Source organism: Prionailurus bengalensis, chromosome D4 (assembly GCF_016509475.1).
Source record: "Prionailurus bengalensis isolate Pbe53 chromosome D4, Fcat_Pben_1.1_paternal_pri, whole genome shotgun sequence".
In the NCBI taxonomy this organism is placed as follows: domain Eukaryota; kingdom Metazoa; phylum Chordata; class Mammalia; order Carnivora; family Felidae; genus Prionailurus; species Prionailurus bengalensis.
In genome coordinates, this window is record NC_057359.1 from 5,230,666 (window position 1) to 5,252,750 (window position 22,085).

The window sequence follows — 22,085 nt, forward strand, 5'->3', positions numbered from 1 at the left end:
AACAGCGGCAGCAAAAACAAGTATTTAATTGGGGTTGGGGTAAAGGTGGAAAGAGAAAACGCTTTCCAGCTTTCCAACTCGTTGAACACTCGCTAAAGGCACAAAGTGAGGGATTTCTATCTGTACACACTTCAAGCAGCTGCTTTTCTTTCTTTCTTTCTTTTTTTAACCTTTTTTATTTTTGAGAGAGAGAGCACAAGCAGGGGAGGGGCAGAGAGAGAGGGAGACGCAGAATCCGACGCAGGTTCCAGGCTCCGAGCGGTCAGCACAGAGCCCGACGCGGGGCTCGAACTCACCGACCTCGAGGTCATGACCTGAGCCGAAGTCGGACGCTCAACCCACTGAGCCACCCAGGCGCCCTGCAGCTGCATTTCCGATATTCTGCCACTGGCCAGTTTGTAGCACAAAGTCAATGTAGACAAGTTCGGTACAGACCTGTGTAATTCCAGAGTCTCTTAATGACAGTACACACGAGGTTGGCCTAAAATAGTGTAGCCTAACACACCCGACACTTGTGGCACGCTGATTTGCTGTGTGTTATTGATAGGCACGAACAGACGTGGGGGGCATGATGCTACCCTGTGCGAAAGGAGTGGCCACAACCAGCCTTCCCCTGGAGCCTTCGCTAGAATGTCGCCATGGCAAAAATCGCTCAAGGCGGCCGCACTGTGGGGACCACGTAGCTCAAGAGCGTCATAAAACGCGTTGGGGAATGGGAGTCGACATCCACTTTCCCCCAAGAATTTCCCTCTGTTCAAATTCTCAGACATTGCCAGGAGCCTGAGGTCTTGTTAATTGTGAGAGGAGATGAAGCAGGGCCGGGCCTCGCTGCAGCAACCCCTGTGTCCTGCGGTTTCCAGGAGGGCTAGTGGGGAGCAGATGGGCCTTGACTCTTGTTAGGGTCCCGCGGCGTCTTCCTTTAGCAGCTGTTAGGTCTCTACGCTATAGATGGCTTCAGGGGATGTGATTATGGGTGGCTAAAGAGGGAGCTTGGGGGGTGGTAAGTGCTGATTTCAGGTAACTTCGGTCTCCGTACTGTGGACACTGAGGTCCCTGAGGATTGTAGTTATGGCTGGCGTGAAGGACGGCCAACCAGGGACCGATGATGGCGGCCGGGAAGCCATGTTCCTTTCCATTTCGGCTTTAGTTCTTCTTCGTGTTGTTCTTACTGATTCCTCATGCAAATTCTCCAGATTTCTCAAAGAAATCTTGAATGGAGCCAAATGCATCCTGTACCATTAGCAACCCCCGATGCTTCTTACTTTATAGAGAAAATGAAAAATTCCGATGTAAACAAACAATTGTGCATTTAGGTGCAATGATTCTTTTCACTCCTCGATCTAGGAAAGAGTGAGTGTTGAATAATCATGTTTTCCAAATGGTGTTTTGAAAAATATCTGTTATGTTGAAAAGCTCTTCTACCCCCTACAGATAAGGTTTCAACACACTGGGGGCCGGGGGGAAGACCGCGGATATTGATTTCTTGGTACACATCTCCCCCAGTGGGCCTGCGGTGGGTGGTAATGAACGTGGCCGGTGTGTTTGCAAGCTGGGAGGTTGCGGGCAGACGGGAAGTCTCATGGGACAGGGAGCCATGATGAGCAGGGGTGGTTGTAAGTTAGGGAGAAGCTGGGATGTCTTCCAGATGCCCGGTGGGGGGCGGGGGGTGCTGGATGGGGACGGCCGGAGGGTTTGACAGAGCACGCTAAAATGGACCAGCATCTCTGCAGGCCCACTGAGGGATGTCACTTCCATTGGCCCTCCTGCTCTGATGCTCTGTTTATTAGGTACTGTTTTCCTCCACGCTCCTGAAGGCTCACCTTCCTGACCATCCTCAACCTCCAGGTGGCCTACAGTCCCACCCTGGGGCCTCAGCAGCGGGTTAATTGCGGGTTGTACTAGGAAGGAAGTTGTGCTAAAGAATTGAGCGGTGGTAACTTCAGTTGTCCTGAGCCTGGGACGCACCCCAGGCATGGAGAAGGCTCGTCAGGACCTTGTCTGTAGTTCCCAACTACAAAGCCAACCCATTCAGTATAAGAAGAAACACACGTCTCCATGAGACTTCTAAGACTTGACAGGAAGGACCAGTGTTTTCCGCTAATAAATAAAGTGAAAGACATCCCTGCTTTGCATGATATTATGTTATTTCAATGGCGTCTTAGGCTCTCGAACAGATTTTAGACTCAGTGTATAAATCACTCTGGTTTTCTTTAGTTTTTTTTTTTTTTTTCTTAATGAGGATTCTTTTGTGAATGTTATTTTCAAATAAATTAGGTCATTGGAGTCCTCAAGAGAAATACGTACATATCACGCCTGGATTGAGTTAGGGGCCGCTTGCTCATTTTCTAATAAAAGTAAAACATATGGTGAGAATGTAAGTCTTGATATGGAAATATTCTTTAAACAGTTGGAAATCCTCTTAAAAATTATCCTGTGGCGGAGTTAACATCTGCTCACATCTAAAAGAGTCGCTGTGTTTGAAATAGAGGGGAGCAAAGGACTGTGCTGGGGAGGCAGGCAGTGGGGGGCAAAGTAGGTGTCACTTTTCTCATACTTGTCTTTCAGATGGAACCCCAGTGAGCTGGTGGGTTGGAAGAACCAATGAAACACACACTTACTGGGGAGGTTCTCTGCCTGATGCTCAAAAATGTGCTTGTGGATTACAGGGGAACTGCCTTGATTCTCAATATTACTGCAACTGTGATGCTGACCGGAATGAATGGTGATTTCCATATAATTTCCCTGTGCAAACTGTAATTTTTTTGTTGCTTAAACGATGTGACTTAGGCAGACGTTGGACAAGACAGTTCTATAAAGAGAAAAGATTAAAGGATTCCCTAGCAAGCTCAAAGTAGAAGCTTTGATGTGTGCAGTGTAATTAATCTGAAGCCTAAAGTGTTAGGGAGCTGTTTCTGTTTACCTGTGAATAACTAATCATGTCCATTTTATTTCTTGTTTCTAATAAGACAGAATAGGAAGACCAGGTTAACGTCTCCCATTCGCCGGAAGTAAAATACGCAGACTTCCGAAAGTTCAGTTTAACCCAGTTAATAAGATGATTGCCCCACGGTTGACCCAGGGTTGTTTGCTGAACTCCCTCGCTGCTGGCCATGCTTTTAAATGGCCACGTTGGGGAAACCAAACACGGTCTGGCTTGCACGAAAGGGGAGGTGTGGAACACAAGCCTCTCCGTACCGCTGGAGGTCTCAGGAGGCTTCCAGACCCAAAAAAAAAAGAAGGCGGAAGACGACAGCTCTTCCTGCTAGCACCCTAGGTAGCAAGAAATAACTCCCTGAAAACTCACGTCTACAGACTTCCCCTCACGCAGATTTGGAGTCCAATGTCACACGATCCTTGAATTAAGTTAGCGGGGCCGCAGGTTGGCAACGGCGGTGGCTCATCATAGAATTACTTGACGTTCTTACTGGAGGGCATTCCTGCGGGTAAAGGATTCCCACAGATAGAATGCCACCAAACTGGAGCTCGCAGTCCAGTGCTACAGAGCCCCAGGGGACAGAAGTGGGAGGCAGAAGACACCACAGAGTAAACAGATGCCTAAAAATCCCAGATCACGGATACGTTAAGAACGTAAGATAAAATCAATGTGGGGAACCGTTTGAAGAATAGGCAGTGGAACCGAAACACGAGAAAGCAATGAGAAAATACTGTTGACGGAGGTGATTGTGATTTACGGAAGAACCAAATGAATGTTTACAAATGAAAATATTACCGTTGAAATGCGAGACTTGTTGGATCAGGTAGTGGACACAGGTGGATCAGAAAACTGGGGAAGTGGAAAACGTGTGGATTGTAGTGTGGAGAGACACACGATGGCAGGAAGAGAGGCAACGACATGGAGGGGTGGTGTGGAGAAGGTCGAACAGGCATCTGAGTCAAGTTTCAAAAGAGAAGATTGGAGATCATTAAGGGCGATAATCAAATAGCCAAGAAATGCCCGGATGGGAGAAACTACCGGAAACCCAAGCAGGATAAGTAAAAGCCAGTCCATCGCCAGACACATCACGGCGAAACCAAAGAAAATTAAAGAGAACGTTAAAGGGAGCAGAGGTGAAAGGAAGTCGGAGCCAGCAGACCCCTCCCACCCCTCCATGGAACCCAGCGCCACCCACGGGTGCTGGCTCTCCCCTCGCCGTGCACTAGGAAGATGTCCCATTCCAAGCGTGTCCCCAGCTGAGATACAGTGAACGCCCGGACAGACAGACAGACAGACGCTGAAGGAGCATACACCAGCAGCAGACTCCACAAGAGGAAGTTTGAAGAATGATTTTCAGAATGAGAGTAGGTGATCTTGTAGGAGAGTCTCAGGCGCTCGAAGAAATATTGAGTAAAGAAATGTGTCAACTGAGAGGTTAAGAAACTAGGAGATGCATACTGGACACGAGTCACGTATCACAGTATATACGGAATTGAAACGGGAGGAGGCATTCCAATCCCGTTACAAAATGATTGTGATTGACAAAGGAGTTAAATTTAGAAATGAAAATGTTATTGAAACTTAAAACTTGTTTCGTAGATATTTGTCAGCATTATTACACTGTTCATAGCACATACGATTAAAATTTTAAGTGTGACCACTAAAGACTAGCCATGGAGAGTGCAGTATTCAAAAGGGATTTTGTTTCATTGTAATTTTTTTTAAATAAAGCTTATTTATTTATTTTGAGAGAGACAGAGACAGCACGAGTGGGAGAGGGGCAGAGAGAGAGGAAGAGAGAGAATCCCCAGCAGGCTCCACACTGTCCGCACAGAGCCTGATGTGGGGCTCCAACCCACAAAGCTGTGAGATCATGACCTGAGCCCAAAGCGGCAGTCAGACGCTTGACCATCTGAGCCCCCCAGGCGCCCCCAAAATGGGATTTTAAAAACCTAGTTAGTTCAAAAGAAGGGAGGAAATAAAATCTAGAAAAGAGGAAACAACAGGCAACAAGATAACAGCAACAAAAAAATGAATAATCATGCACAATAAATGTGGCCAAAATAGCCATTTAAATCCAGATAGATCATATTGAACTAAGAATAAGTATATTTCATTTGTACACCTAGAAACGTCGAAAGCAAAATGCTGAACACAAGTTTACCAAGCAAGTACGAACAGAGGTAAGTACAGTTTTAAAGTCTTAATATGGGAGACGATTACTCTCACTATATAAATAATGCTTTTTAATTTCACCAAAAAACCCCGTAACAATCCTAAATTTGTTCCTGATAAAAATGAGTCAAAATACATACAGAAAATAATTTACCCAACTGAAAGAAGGAATATACAAATCGACCATTGTAGGAAGACATTTAAACATACATCTGTTAACAATTGGTAAATCATGTGGACAAAAATTATTAAGCATACAGAATATTTTTAAATGAAATCAACAGCTTGTTTTGGTAGCCAGCTAAAATTATAGAATGTATAATTTTCTCAGGCACACGTGGCACATTTTTGCAAGTTGATTGTTCTGATATTCTGTAAAGCACAACCCCCCACATTTTGTAATAGTTGTTATCTTATGGACAATTTCTCTGATTATAGTGCAGTTAGGTTAGAAATGAATAGGAGAGAGATAAAAAAATATACGAGGCATTTGAAAACCGCACATGATTAGAAACAAGGAAATGAAGATCACATTATTCATAGAAAATATGGTTGTCGACCAGGAAAACTCAAGAGCATATACAGAAATATTATGAAATTAATCAGAATTTATTTAGTAGGGCTACTTACTGAATCTTAGAATAACTGCATTCCTATGAAGAACGTGTTAAGTATAAGACGATATTATACAAACTACTCGCAAAATCAGCAAAAAGAGTGTAGTACTCTGGAATAAAGATGACACAAGTATGGAAAATTTTTAGGGAAAAGACATCATAAAACTTTATTATGAGACTCTAAGAAGACGAGGTATCACACAACGGCCGTGAGTGAGAAAAATATGTAGTTCCTCGATTCCATGTAATGCCAACGCCAAACATGTGCTTTGTGTTTGGGTCAGTGACAAGCTGGGATAAAGTACATGGAAAAGCCATGGTAAATAACAACGGAAGACGGAAACAAGGAGAGGAGACGGGCCTTGCTGGACGTGAAGTGTCACGGTGCCGCAGTAATTAAACCGCCCGGGTTTGTCAAAGGGTTTGTCCAATAGAATAGCAAAACCCAAGAGCGAGCCTGGGAGCTCTCAAAATATGCGACTCTGGGTGGCGATAATTAGGTTGTCTCCAGTCTCTCTTTTCCCCCGAACAATTAGGAAATGTGAAAGCCGACCCAATATTTGTTCCCTGTGGCTTTGGCAACAATTCCGAGTCGTGACAGCCCCGTTAGACTTCAAAAGTCCCCTGCAGAACAGCCAGCAGTAAGAATGGTCTCTGGAGCGCTTGGGACTGAAAACAAAAGAGAAGTGGCTTTGGAAGTTCTCTTACTACTGAATGCTTGGAACCTATCGTGAGAAATCATCATGCCTAGATATGCAATGCTTCCAACTTTTGAAAACAATAGAGAAGCAAGAAGAAAACTGAGATATAACTAAATTAGGCAATTTCGAATGAATCTGGTGACCATGGCAATGGATAACATCCTACGTGAAGCGTAGGCAATTGGGAATGACCTGTGCTGATAAATTTTAAAATCGGAGCTGTTTCAAATTTCCTCAGAATCAGGAAGTTACTTTACAAACAATGGAATGAGAAAAGAACTTAGTACAATATCTGCCTTCCTACACGCAGTTACCTTTTATGATTTTCCTTAAGTTTTTTTCAGGACTCTGTGCTTTGTCATTGCTAAAAACAGTTAAAAGTGTAGCTTTTTCACTGCATTATAAATGTAGCTTTTAAATGGTTCTTTAAAATTCAGGGATCCTCAATGAATAACTAATACACTTATGTTTTTACTCTAGAATGTTCTACCAAAATAGCAATGACAAGAATTAAAATGCCTATTTGTAACACTGATTGATATTTAACACGAGGAATTAATTCGGTGCATTATCCCCACATTTATAACAAGATATATTTTCAGATTGACTCCCCCCATAATCCATGGAATCTTCTAGCTGGTGACCACCTGTTCCCAACAAAGCCAGGAGTTATGTGTTTGGGATATGTGCTTTCACCCACAGAAATTGCAGGGCCTTAACCAGATAAAGCCATGCGGCTTTATTTAGTCTGGTTTTGGGGAAACACTCTGATTGAAAAAAAAATTGTTTCTTAACTTTCAGGATATCTAGTTCAAATTTTTCATGTCTTACCATAGGCACTGCCAGTCACGTTGTTACATTTTTTAAGCAAAATAAAAATGTTAATAATTTTCAACTTTCTACCTTAAAAGAATTACTTTGATGCCTAATCAGAACTGGAATAATTAGCTATTAAGTTATGCAGATTCTTTTTTGCAGCAAAGCTATTGGGCTGAACCGTTTGAAATGGCTGATTGTTTCGACTTGCAAAATTGTCAGTTTCAAGTGCTTCCATTTGTACCTAGAAGAGTGAGTGGTGGCTTTGTAATTGTTTGGCATGAAAACTTCCTAGGTTCTGCACAGATACAGGGCATCAGAATGACACATGAGACGAATTATTAAATCAAAAGTACAATTGTATGTTGAAATATACAGTAAAAATATGAACAGCTTACAATGTGCAGAAAAATCTTTGTCCAGAGAGGTGGTTGGTGGTCAGCTGGCTTATTACCCAGGACCTCTGGCCCTTATTCTAGTTTTTGTTGTATTGGAACCATAGCTACAAATGCTGTCTTAAATATTCACTTACATATTTGGTTATATTACAGTTATATTTTTGTTATAGTTATAATATCTGCTAGGTTTCTTGGGGACATTGTTCATGGTTTTTATGTCCACGTCCCCAAAACACAGGGCCGGGCAAGTAGAAGCTGTTTAGTAAGTGTTGGTCGAATGGATGGATGGTGACAGCCATGGACAAAGCACTTCCCATGAATTATCTCATTTATTAATTTTAAGTGCCCATTGTATCATCCTTTCGATTTGGTTTCGAATCAGTATTTTGTTTTGGGGTTGGTTTGTTTTTTAATTTGTTTTTAAATTTATGGCATTAATAAATAAGGAAATGCCTAGTAACTGCAGTAGGAATTTTGGAAAATACAGTTTAAAAAAAAAATCTAAGAACTGAAAACCTAAATCTTGTCAGTCAGATTTTTTTTTTTTTTTTTTAATGAAGCCAGACAGATCTTGCGTGTGTAAGTTCTGCATTTAAATCTTACACGGCGGCTAAATTGGAAAGAGCAGTGAACTGCTTAATTGCAGTGAAAGTGTAATCTCACGCCAGCATGAGGCTCATGATTTTGGACCTGGCCACTTTTCTTCTCTGGGGTCACGTAGACAAACAAAGGTCTCGGGTCCTCAGACAACCTTATTAAAATACGTTACCGTGTAAGCGGTCAGATGGGCCGTTTGATTTCCCCACTGTTACATAGTCACACATTTAGCTAAATACCTTCTTGAACTGCATTGAAAGACTGTTACTTTTCCGGGTGTCGTTGAGAATAATGTTAAGGTGGTCGTATTTGTTTTGTAGGACCAGCGACACAATAGTCCTTTCCCATAAGGAGCACCTGCCGGTCATTCAGGTTGTGATGAGGGACACAGGCCGACCACATTCAGAAGCCGCGTATGCGCTGGGGCCTCTGCTCTGCTGGGGGGACAGTAAGTAGCGGGAAGAGGAACTGTCTTGAGCCCTGAAAACGCGTGTCAGGGTTTCAGGAGAAATGCAGCTGCCCACGTTCATGAAAACACTACCTACCCTGATAATCCGTATTTCATTAGAAATGTGTTAACTTAATAAACGAAGTGTGTGCTGTCGTCGTCGCAACTGAGGAAGAAAAGTGAGAAAATGACATTACCTTTGGAGTAGTGACCTTTCTGCAGTATTGAAATCAGACTCTTGCTGCGAATACTCATGGAATCAGCTGAAATATTCTATCACCTGGTCAGCAAACATCTAACGTACACAGCTAAGTATAAGGCACTTGGCTGAGTGCTGAGATGCCTAAAATTGGTAAGATGATGAGAAATGGGGTGACAGGACCCATCCAGTGGACCTGTTCATTCATACCTGTTGGCAATTCTGCAAACCTCAGTGGTTCTGACCACTTACCCCTCCAGCTACATCTGGATTTCTTTCATATCCTTCCCTCTCTCAAACTAATTGAAATAAAATACATCGGTTCTGCATTTAATTTACCTCTTTCTAACCCCTCAGACCTTCTCCTCCGTCACTCCCTAGAAACTGCTTTTTCCAGCTCACCAATGAGACCACGATGTTGCTAAATCCAAATTTTATTCTCCGGTGTTGTCTGCGTTGACCTTTATCGGCCACTTTGGTCCCCTTTCCTGGTTCGCCTCCTTACTGCCAACATACCACAACATTCTGGGTTCCCTCCATCTTCCTTCACTTCACCAGTGGCATCGTGTCTTGGGGTCCCCCGAGCTTCAGCCCCCCTTCTCTCTGCCCTCCAGCTGTTCCCAACAGGCCCATTGGGGACATTGGCATAACGCGTACCACACTGATGTCAGTGAGTCCCCCGTCTACACCTCAAGCCCAGTCTCCCTGAACTCCCAACCCTGGCATCCAGCTGGCTGTTCAGTACCTTGGCTTGTATTTCCCTAGGCATTGCGAAATCAGTTTGTTGAAAATGAGGGGAAAAAGTGTTTCCACAACAACCTTCTCCACCTCGGTACACAGCAACTCCATTCCCCCTTTGCTTAGACTGAAAACATGGCGGTCACCCACAACGTCTTTCTTTTCCCAACACACATCTAATTCACCCACAAGTCGTGTTGTTTCCAACCTCAAAATGGATCCGAATCCACCTTCATGACCACCAGCACCTGGGTTGTTGCTGCGGCTTCGCCGGCCTGCCTGCTGCTGCCTTTTCCCCACCGAGCTGATACTCCATCTGACAGCCAGGCGCCCAGGCCAGGCCATGTCGGTCCTCTGCCCTGAACTCTGCAGTGGCACGCATGTCAGAGGAGAGGCCGAAGCACAACGTCCACCGAGGCTGCGGTGGCCACGTGGCCTTCTGAGCCCGTGGAGCCACACAGCCCATCCCGTAGGAGATGTTGCCTTGTGAAGAAATCCTGACACCTCTCATCCTTGCTATTGAGAAAAAGTAAGCGTTTCCTATCTCGGACAACGTCAGCTTTGAGACGTGGAAAGTCAAAATGTGAAGAACGTAGTCACGTGCCTCGACTGATGGTAGAAGATATTTTTTTCCACTTGTGATCTTAAAAGGCAGACCACGGTTCTGTTTCTGGATAAGATGAAGTTAGCACGCCCCGGCTCCCCTCTCCCCCTGGGTCCCCCTCTAAAACCTGGACAGGATGCCTTGAAGCAGCTGTCTCGGGACGCTGGGAAGCAAATAGCAGCAAGAAAGAGAAGCCAGAATGCACCATTTACGTTTCCCGCCAGCATCGCTCGGCCTTGGTCCCAGATGCGGACTTGGGTCACAGACAGACAGGGTTCCAAGAGAAGCCCTCTAGCCCTGACCGGAGGAGAGAACAGAGGAGTCCCAACTCTCAGGGAATGCAGGGATCCCAGTTCCCTCTTCTCCTGGTGTTTTCTGAGGCCCCAGTCCCCAGGCAGAGCCATGGAAATAACAGCAGAAGTTGCCCCGGGAGCTCGCAAGAGCCAGAACTTCAGAAAGGACCTTTTGCTCTGAATAGGGCAGCTTTGGTTCAGAGACCGTAGGCGGACTCCCGTTATTTCGTTTTATTTCTCTTCTCACCCGTCGCTTGACGATGGACGTGGTCGAGTTGCAGAGGTGCATAGAGCACACGAGAGCGGGCTCAAAACGACCCTTTTTCTGGTCCCATGATTGAGAAGGGAGACCAGGGGACCAGAAAGTACCTGGAAGGGCCCAGAGAGGGAACTGTTCAGGAAGGCATGCCATACGTCGTTTACGAAGTCCTGGGCTCACCTCAGAGCTACTGGATCTGATCCGAGTGGATCTGACCCGAATCGTAGACCATAGAAGTTGAGAACTGAGCGGAGCGGCTACCACCCAAGACCCAGACTGGCCACTGGGTGGCGCATGAGGGAGGCAGATCTGAATAGTACTGCAAAACCTTTGCAAACTGGACTGCCATTAGAGACAGCCCACAGAAGGCCCGTTGGAATGTGTGGCCAGATCCTAACCAGGCCGACTACCTGCAAAATAACTAAATGAATAAAAAGTAAATGAAAAAGTATAAAAAAATAAGATATATACAGATAGATATAGATGCGTATATATATATCGGTATCCATATACAGGTATCTATATCTGTATATAGATATCGAAATCTATATGTCTATATTCAACATGCTCCACAAACTTTAAACAAAGCCTGGAGTTTGTTAATGTACTATTTAAAATATCTAGGAAATAATCCAAAATTACTTAGCACAAAGAACCAGGAAAATCTAAGCTGGTTTAGGAAAATACAATCAACAGATACTAATGCAAATACGATACAGAGGTTAGAATTATCTGATAGAGTTTGAAACCGCTCTTACGTAAGAGCCCTAATAAGTAATCCTAAACACTTTCTTAACAAATGGAAAAAGAGCACTTCATCAGAGAAATAGGCTCTATAAAGAGCTAAATGAAAACTTTTGAACTGAAAAATACAGAAACTGAAATAAAAGATGCCCTAGAAGGGCCAAATAGCAGATCTGAGATGAAACGGTCAGTGACCTTAAAGATGAATAGAAATGATTCAATCTGAACAAAAGAAAGGAAAAAAAAAAAACAAATCTAGAAACGAACAGGGCCTCAGGGAACCATGAGTTACCAAGAAAAGATCTAACATTCATGTAATTGAATACTCAGAAGCAGGCAAAAGAGTGTGGTACCGGAAAAAATATCTTAAAAAAAATAATGGCTGAAAATTTTCCAAGTTTGGCAAAAGACAGACTTGAGAAGTTGAATGAACTTCAAACAGGATAAACTCAAAGAAATTCACATCCAGACACATCGTAATCGTACTGCTGCGAATAAAGGCAGTGAGAAATTTTTCGAAATCAGCCAGAGAGAGTAATGTGTCATCTATAAGTGAACACCAACTCAAATGGCAGTGACTTTCTCATTAGAAATATGAAAGCCAGAGTAAGTGGTAGAACATTTCTCAAGTGCTAAAAGTAAAAGGTTGTCAGTCCGGAATTCTGTATTCAGCAAAAATCTCCTTCAGGAATGAAGATAAAATAAAATTCTCAGATGAAGGGAAGCGAAAAGCATTCGTTACCAGAAGATGCTTTGAAAGACTTTCTAAAGGAAGATTCAGACAGAAGGGAAATGATGTCAGAAGGCAATCTGGGACATCAGGGATAGAAAAACAGCATTAAAATTGGTAAATATCTGGGCCTCCTGGGTGGCTCAGTCAGTTCAGTGTCCGACTTTAGTTCAAGTCACGATCTTGGAGTCCTTGAGTTCGAGCCCTGCGCTGGGCTCTGTGCTGACCGCTCAGAGCCTGGAGCCTGCTTCAGATTCTGTGTCTCCCTTTTTCTCTGCCTCTCTCCAGCTCACTCTCTGTCTGTCTTTCTCAAAATAAATAAATAAATAAGCATTAAAAAAAACTTAAAAAAAATGTTTTAAAAAATATTTACCCAGATATGATAAATATCTGGGTAAGTATAACAGACTGTTCTACTATTGAGTTATGTAAAAACATCTGAGGGTTAAAAGCAAACAATACAACATTATTTCATAGAGTTTTGAATGTGCACAGATGTAATACGTTTAGCAACAACAACATAAAGGGGAGCAGGGAAAGTGACAGAATTGTTGGTGACATTTTTACGAATCAGCCAAGGTGGTTGAAATGGAGATTCTGAGCAGACACTAAGTACATGTAAATACTTATACTGTAAGTATATGTAAGTACATATACTGTAATTTCTAAAATAACCAATCAAGGAACAGTTAGGGAGAAATAAAAAACAGAATACTAAAAAATGTTTAAATAACCCAAAAGGAGACAGAAAAGGCGAAGTAGATGAAAAAAAAAAAAAGGTGTAACAAACAGGAAGAAATAAAACGCTAGAACTAAATCCCACATGTCGACATTTGTATTTAATGAGATTGGTCTAAGTAAACCAGTTGAAAGACCGATTGTTACAACTCAACTAGGTATTGGGTACAAGAAACTCACTTCAAATATAATGACGTCAGAAGTTTAAAAATAAGGACAGGAAAAGACACACTGCCTAATTACTAATTAGAAGAAAGCTGGACTTTCTATATTAAAATCTTTGCTTGAAAGCATAGAAAATTAATAGACACAAAAAGTGATTAAGAAGACATGAGAATTGTGAATGGGTGTGCTAATAACTGAGCTTCAAACTACATAAAGCAACAACTGCCAGGATGGAAAGGGGAAATGGACAAGTTCATAATCATAATTAGAGAATCCAATATGCCTCTCTCATTAACCTATGCAACTAAGAGAGGGAAAATGAGCAAGGGTACAGAAGCTGGAATGTCGCCCCAAACCAACAGAATCTGATGGACATTTATGGAACTCCCTCCCAACGGTACAATACACATTCTTTTCACATGCACATGGATATAGCGTATTCTTTGTCACAGGAAAACGTTAGCAACTACCAAATAAATCATACAAACTACATTCTTTGGCATCAATGGATTAAACTAGAAGTAAGTAACAAAGACAGTGAGTGTCTCCACAAACATTCAGAAATTTAACCCCGAACTGTTAACTAATAAACGAGTCAAGGAGGTCTCAAGTGAATATTATGAAACATATGGACCTGTATAATAAGGAAAATATAACATATCAAAATGGTGGGGTACATTTATGGCAGTGCTTATAGGGGTATTTATAGCATTAAATGCTTGTGTTTTGAAAAAAAATTTCAACTCTATAATTTTAAGCTTTTACCATAAGAAACTAGAAAAAGAAGAAAAAGTAATTCAAAGTAAGCAGAAGAAAGGAAATAATAAAGATATGAAGAGAAAGCCATTCCATTAAAAGCAGACCAATAGAGATCTATAAGAGGAAAAAATATTTTTGAAAGATCAATAAAATGGATAAATCTCTAGCAGAACTGTTGAAAGAGAAAAGAGAAAAATTACCAATGTGAGGAGTGAAAGCTGGAGTATCCCTACAGACCCCACGGACATCAGTAGCATAATTATGGCAATCTCCAAACAACTCTACACACATACATTTTCCAACATAGATAAAACAGATCGGTTCCTTGAAAACCACTAACGACTAAAACTCACTCAAGATGAAACAGACAACTGGAACAGACCTAAAAGTAGTCATGGAATTGAATCCAGTCTGAGATGGTTTTGCTGGTGAATTCTCCCAAAGAAATAACACCGTATTTACACAATCTCTTTTCGAAAATAGAAGAGGAAATTCTTCCCAAAATTACGTGAGGCCAACATGGCCCCGATATCCAAACTAGACAAAGAAAATGCAAAAAAAAAAAAAAAAAGATAACTACAGATCGCATCATCACAGACATATTTGCAAAAATCCTCAACAAAACATTAGTAAATAATCCAGGAATACATGAAAGAATGATACGTCGACACTGACAGATTTACCCCAGGATGCAAGACTGATTCAGTGCAGCTGATCCTGGGACAACACGGGTTTGGACTGTGCAGGTGCACTTATATGCACATTTTTTCCCCCAATAAATCAGTACAGTCTTGTAAATGTATTTTCTCTTCATTATGGTTTCCTTAATAATATTACGCTTTCCCTGGCTTACTTTATTATAAGAATACGGCATTTAATACATATAACACACAAAGTATGTGTTGACGTTACCAATAAGGCTTCCAGTCAACAGTGAGCCATTAGTAGTTAAGTTCTGGGGGAGTCAGAAGTCACACATGGATTTTCAACTGTGCAAAGGTCAGTGCCTCTAACCCCCTGGTTGTTCAGGGATCAGCTGTGTTTGGAAATCAGTCAATGTAATCTACCATTTTAACAGTGGAAAGAAGAAAAATCACACCAGATGCTTTTTCTGCATCAATTGATAGAAATACAATAACTCGTATTATGATTATATCATGAATCAATGTGGTAATTTGTATCACGATGGCATCCACAATGAAATTCTTCGCAAACTACGAATAAAAGGGAACTTCTTCGTCCTAGTAACGAGTATCTCTATCCAGAACACCTAGCATAATTATTGGTGAAAAACTGATCCCCGCCTTCCCCCCCGCAAGACTGGGAACAAGATAAGGATATCCAATCGCACCACTTCTGTTCCACAATTTCAATCATACTAGAAGTCGTAGCCAGTGCAATAATGTACGGAAGGAAGGGAGAAGCATACAGGTTGGAAAGCAAGAAAGAAGACTGTTCACAAACACGTGCTTGATTGGCACGAGTGTTTATAGAAGCTCTGTTTGTAAATGACCGAATCTGTCCACTAAATGTGGACAAAGAAATGGCGGCCCCATCCACCTGGTGGAACACTACAGAATAGTAACAACACGTGGCAACCCGAGTGAATCTCAGAGGCTTTATGCTGAGTGAAAAAAAAAAGCCAATGTCAAAAGGAAAAGGCAAAACAAGAGATCATGGTAGGCAGGGCTTGGGGGTGGGGGGAGGGTGTGACTATAAGGAAATAGCAAGAGGGAGTTTTGGGGGATGGAACTATTCTTTATCCTGATTTTGGTGATGGTTGTACAAATCCGTGTGTGTATTTAAAAAAAAATCTTTTTAATGCTTTAAATTATTTTTGAGAGAGGAGAGAGAGAGACAGAATGCAAACAGAGGGCAGAGAGAGAGAGGGAAACATAGAACTAGAGGCAGGCTCCAGCCTCTGAGCTGTCAACACAGAGCCCGACCCAAGGCTCGAAGTCGTGAACTGCGAGATCATGACCTGAGCTGAAGTCGGACACTTAACTGACTGAGCCACCCAGGCGCCCCTCCACGCATGTATTAAAACTCATGTAACATCAATTTTTCTCTAAAAGTCAATTTTACTCTATGATAATTTCATTTTTTTTTAAGGCTTATTTATTTATTTTGAGAGAGAGAGTGCGAGCAGGGGAGGGGCAGAGGAAGGGAGAGAGAGAATCCCAAGCGGGCTCTGCACTGACCGAGCAGAGCCTGACGCGGGGCTCAAACGCAGGAACCCTAAGATCATGACCTGAGCCAAACTCCAGAGTCGGACGCTTAATCGGCTGAGCCACGCAGGTGCCCTTCTATGATAATTTTAAAATAATACTGTTTTCTTTAAAAAAAAAAACAGACCGTTTCCAGTGATTATCTCCCCTGATGGCATTTAACAGCAAAAAATGCTAGAAATCCAACATGTAGTTCTTGTTTGGTCTGGTTCATTGCTATTGTCGCTGTCTTTTCTTTTTGGAAACAGATTCGTTTTGGAACTCCGCTTCCTTCAACACGGAGACTTCATACCTTCATTTCCCTACGTTCCGCGGAGAGTTCAGTGCTGATGTGTCTTTCTTTTTTAAGACAACAGCTCCTTCTGGGGTGTTTGTAGAGAACCTGGGGATCACAGACTTCATCAGGCTAGAGCTACATGGTGAGTCGCCCCCCGGACGAAGCCACCAGGCGCTCAGGAGTTAACAGTGACCCCTTTGAGAACCTAACTCCTGCCACATTGCAATGTGCTGTCACTTGTATTTCTTTCGTAAATGCTAAGGGTCTATTATTTTACTTCGCTATTTTTAATAGAGAGGAAAATAGCGATTCAGAAAACACATACCGGTCTGTGGAGCAGCACTTAGCTGCCCTAACTGTGTGTGCGATCAGGATATTTAAAGCCAAACTGGTCAAATAACTCACTACGTTGCAGAATCACTTCATTTAATTGACTGGTTACATCACTTATGCATGTGCCTCGAAGCGCAATTCCTTACTTCAAAGTTTCTTGTAGTGGGGCGCCTGAGTGGCTCAGTGGGTTGAGCATCTGACTTCAGCTCAGGTCATGATCTCACGGTTGGTGAGTTCAAGCCCTGCGTTGAGTCCCGAGTAGGGCCCCCGCGTCTGGCTCTGTGCTGACAGCTTGGAGCCTGGCTCCTGCTTCGGATTCTGTGTCTCCCTCTCTCTGCCCCTCCCCTGCTTACGCTCTCTCTCTCTCTCTCTCTCTCTCAAAAATAAATGAGCATTAAAAATTTTTTTAATGTTATGTCGTGCTGTTAAAGTATATGAAGATTTAAACCACCTTTAGATAAACCCACTTATATATCTGAAGCCAGCTAATACGTTAGTTTTCTTCCTCTAGGTGACTGTCTCGACTCTTTAGGGTTTTTAGCAAGATGGACAGTCTGCTCTGAGCAGGAATGTGTTAAAATCGCTTTGTTTCTCTTCCTCCGGGATACAGATTTATCTTGCCCTCCGAGCCAGCTCAGCGTGACATCTGTGTGCACCAGTGTCACTGTCTTGTGCTTTCATAAGGGGCATGTCACGGCACTTGCCTCCTGTCTTGATAGACTGAGCTTCCTCCCCCGTGACCCAACCCAGTGACGCTCCCTATCTGTATTTGCAGCTCCCTCGGAAGTGACCTTTTCCTTTGATGTGGGGAACGGACGTTGCGAGGTCACGGTGCGGTCGCCCACCCCCTTTAATGACAACCAGTGGCACCACGTGAGGGCCGAGAGGAATGTGAAGGAAGCGTCGCTTCAGGTGGACCAGCTCCCCAGCGAGACCCAAGCTGCACCTGCCGACGGGCACGCACGGTTGCAGCTCAACAGCCAGCTCTTCGTGGGTGAGTGCGGCCGGTTTCTAGCTGAGCGCTGTGGACCCAGAGAAAGTCCTAACTGGACAGGCGGTGACGGCAGCCAGCAGACTTCTGTCCGCGCCTTGGGCCGAGCGCCCATGTGATAGCATCCCTTTCCCCAGATCGTTCCTATCGTTCCCATAGACTGTTGTCATTGATTACGGCCTCCCTAGATTTCCCAGTCTCGAAACTCCGAGAGCAGAGACACCCTGTCCGCGGTGGACTCTCTCCCAGGCTCGCGCGCAATCGCACCGATGATGATTCGCATTTGTTTTTGTTACTTCTTGTCAATAGGACTTAGGAATCTGTTAGCGATTTTCATCCGAGTCTCCCGCTGCCCGTCTCAGGGAAGTTGGAGAACCTGCCTTGCGATCGTGGCGGGGTTCGCCAAGTGCCCCCTCACACGCAGACCGGAGGAGACTCGCGTGGCCGTGCTCCCCAGGACCACGCCAGCCGCGGCTCCTCAGCACCGCCCTCCTGCAGCTCAGTCCTTGCAGACGCCGGGTTCAAAACCGGACTCTGGCTCCTTATCCTGGGTGCCCATCCTTTAAAGATCAACGGCTCTGGGGAGTGGGAATCTTCCCCTTTCATTTGTTTGCTCATTTTTTATAATTTTTTCTCTTGCCCACGGGGAAAGTTAAGTTTTGCTACGTGGCTTTTCAGACAACTCTGTTCTAATTTCGAAAACGAGCAGATTACTGAAGTAGCTCTTACTTGGTCATTTTTCATGTATTTTCAAGTAAATAAGGATGCGGTCTAATTAACCACTGATCTAAATCACAAATTAGCACTCTGTGTGCTTTGCCAGGGGATACCTACAGCATCTGGAGGCTGATGCTGTGTGGGGAGTTCGTGAGTGTGTGTGTGTGTGTGTGTGTGTGTGTGCGTGTGTGTGCGTTCAACCCATGGCCCCATAAATGTCTGCTTCCAGCACAGTTCTTACCGGGTAGGCTTCACATCAAGTCATGACGCTGGATCAAATGAAATAATTTTATTTTCTGATTTGTAATGCTGAAGACTGACTCATGGAATTTCTAGGAACAGAGTTTGCATGAGCGTCTACCTAGAAGTAACATTTCCACTGAGATGTTTCTAGAGCTTGAGAAGCTAGTGGAACATTCTGATCTGGCATATGTACCCCAGGCCCACCGAATCAGAGTCCCTGAGAATGAACCCCACCTCGGTTCTTAGCATGCATTCTAGATGACTCCTGGGCACCCAGTTGTGTAGGCTCCCATGAGACATGATAGAAATACAGAGACTTACAGTGTTCAGTTAATGTTACTCCCCCTGACCTGAGAGCTGGATTTCATGGATTTGTCATTGATGGCACTTCTAAGAAGGGTTGGTATTACATATATAATTTATCATATACATATGTATAACAAATATATAACAAAAATGTATATATAACACATATACAAATTTTAATGTATATTATATATGTTCAATATGTACAACAAAACTCTTGTATATTTTACGTATACATATATATACATACATGCATAATTGTATATTTTAATATACACATTTGTAATATATATCATATTGCAAAGATTTTCAACTACGTAACTTTATTGTGCACCTCATAGTTTATATGCTTAAACATTAAAAAGGATAAGTGGTCTTCTGTTTTTTATGAAGGAAGCAATGTAAAAATGTACAACTCTTTCTAAATCAAACTTGAAGAAGTATTTTTAAAATTTTTTTTAAAGTTTATTTCTTTTGCGAGACAGAGCGACGGAGCACGAGTTGGGGAGGGGCAGAGAGAGAGGGAGACACAGAATCGGAAGCAGGCTCCAGGCTCCGAGCTGTCAGCACAGAGCCCGATGGGGGCTCGAACTCACAAACCCTGAGATCGTGATCTGAGCCGAAGTCAGCCACTCAGCCGACTGAGCGACCCTGGAACCCCAAAGAAGTATTTTTTAGAATAAATATTTACCAAGGCCGACTTCAAAAATATTTTTGTCAATGGCTTCAATCAGTGTCCTTTGAGGATTCTGAATATTTGATCACAGCCTCTGTTTTCCAAATTGTATTTGTGCATAAAACTTTGGACGGGTCGCTTTTTTGACATTATCTGTATGGCCTCCGTGGGACGTGAAGACGAAATCCCGCAAAGACACGCAAGAACACGTTTGCATCTGCAGTGTTTCCCTTGCAGGCGGGACGGCCACCAGACAGAGAGGCTTCCTGGGGTGCATTCGGTCGCTGCGGCTGAACGGGCTGGCCCTGGACCTGGAAGAAAGAGCGACGATGACGCCGGGCGTGGAGCCAGGGTGCCCGGGACACTGCAGCAGCTACGGCCACCTGTGTCGCAACGGAGGGAGATGCAGAGAGAGACACAGGGGTATCGCTTGTGACTGCACCTTCTCTGCCTATGACGGGCCATTCTGCGAAAATGGTGAGTGTGACGCACGTGCGGGACCGGAGAGGACGGCGCATCGTTTTCCCGTTCCCTTTGTGTTTCTGCCATCTGACCCTGTAAACAAGGGATAAGGCAGTTCTCTGTGATTAGCTTAAATAGACTCGTTTCGGTCCCAAATTTCTGTGTTTAACTTGGAAAGAGGCATGATTCTATTCTTGAGAAGCTCGTGACTACCTAGATCCGGAATCATCAACACGGAGAACCACGGTAGCCAAAGCTATGGAAATCTTGAGGGGAATTTTGCAGGCAATAAGAAAATACTGAGTTCTACGTTATGGGAATGTGGGTGGGGATGTTATCTTTCTGTCCATACTTGATTATTTTCTTTAATCTTAAATGTGCTTAGATGTTTAAAACAATGAGCAAAGCATGCCATTATTATTTTCTCTCTTGAGATGTTTAAGAGTTAGAGATATTGTCGGGGCGCCTGGGTGGCTCAGTCGGTTGAGCATCCGACTTCGGCTCAGGTCATGATCTTGCGGTTGACAAGTTCGAGCCCCGCGTCGGGCTCTGTGCTGATGGCTCAGAGCCTGGAGCCTGCCTCAGATTCTGTGTCTCCCTCTCTCTCTGCCCCTCCCCCGCTCATGCTCTGTCTCTCTCTGTCTCAAAAATAAATAAACATTAAAAAAAAAATTTAAGAGTTAGAGATATTGTGTAACTATCCATTAAGAAGAGCCTTGTTCTTGTTCTTCTTATGTTATTGGTAACATAACGAAAACGAGTGTCATTCCAGAGATTTCTGCATATTTTGGAAGCGGTTCGTCTGTTATCTACAACTTTCAAGAACATCATAATCACACCTTTGGTAAGAACGCCAGCTCCTTGGCGGCTTTATTTCATGAGGATCTGACGCTGACCGGAGAAATGGCCACACTGAGCTTCCGGACCACAGGGGCCCCCAGCTTACTTCTCTACGTGAGCTCTTTCTACGAAGAGTACCTATCAGTTATCCTCGCCCCCAATGGTGAGTGTCAGACTCTACGAACAAGAAGACTGACTTAGGATATCAGGACCACATGGGGTGGGGGGTGGGGGCTTTTCCAGCGTTAAACCACAAAAAAGAAACACAATTGCAAGGCTTATAGATTCTGCATTCTCTTAGGGGTAGTTTATTTTTCATGATAACCTCAATGTTTATCACTAGAGTTAACATTTCAATGGTTCCATTCAAGATGCCATTCTCCCGTGGAAGTTTGGTCATTTAATGTATTCCCCGTGCAGATGTGTGCCTTGCTCTTCTCGGGGTCTTTCGTACCAGACATGAATAATCTAAATTAGTTTTGCAATTCACTTTGAAACAAGATATCTCATTCTGCACATGGAGAACGTTTCCTCCTCCTTCTAAGCGAAGAAGTATATATAAAATCTAATCTTGATCAGCATGGGCTGAGTAGGATTGTTCTTTACCCATCAGTGGTTGAGCCTTTCAGGTCATCTCTACGTACAAAGAAAAGTGGGAGGAGAGCTACCCCACCCATGGCCACCAGGGTTTTCCAAGACTTTTCCAGTTGGAGAGCAAAACCAAGTTGGAACCTTGCCTCACAGAGAAGCAGGGCAGAAACTTGACCTTCTGGAGCATCTATGACAGACAGGAGTCAGTGGTGCATTTGTGGATAACTTGAGATTTAGATACTGTAGCAAATCATTTCTCTTTTCTCCGTTTCTTGATTATGGCAGAAACATTAGGGAGAAAATTCTGGTTGTGCAAAAAAAAAAATCCTTATGCAAATGTCAGCAATACATTAAAATGCATTAAAGTAAGTCACCTTAAAAGAAGTTATGCTTATAGAAACTGAATGTTAATGCAATATTGCTTGAGGTTTTACCATTTAATAGTATGAATACCACATGAATAATTGACTTAGAGCCTAGCTTGGAGTTTTCATATGCTTAACTT

At 43.3% G+C, this 22,085-nt stretch overlaps 1 protein-coding gene across 2 annotated transcripts in view; it reads left to right on the forward strand.

Annotated features, from left to right (window-relative positions):
• The window catches only part of LOC122475351 (contactin-associated protein-like 3), a 193,350-nt gene that overhangs the window by 148,565 nt on the left and 22,700 nt on the right, over positions 1-22,085 (forward strand). For both annotated transcript variants that reach the window (XM_043567261.1, XM_043567262.1), the window contains 6 exons: positions 2,566-2,722; positions 8,560-8,687; positions 16,393-16,563; positions 17,530-17,748; positions 19,925-20,164; positions 20,922-21,152. In XM_043567261.1, coding sequence (XP_043423196.1) covers positions 2,566-2,722; positions 8,560-8,687; positions 16,393-16,563; positions 17,530-17,748; positions 19,925-20,164; positions 20,922-21,152 — 1,146 coding nt within the window. The remainder of the gene's footprint in view (positions 1-2,565; positions 2,723-8,559; positions 8,688-16,392; positions 16,564-17,529; positions 17,749-19,924; positions 20,165-20,921; positions 21,153-22,085) is intronic.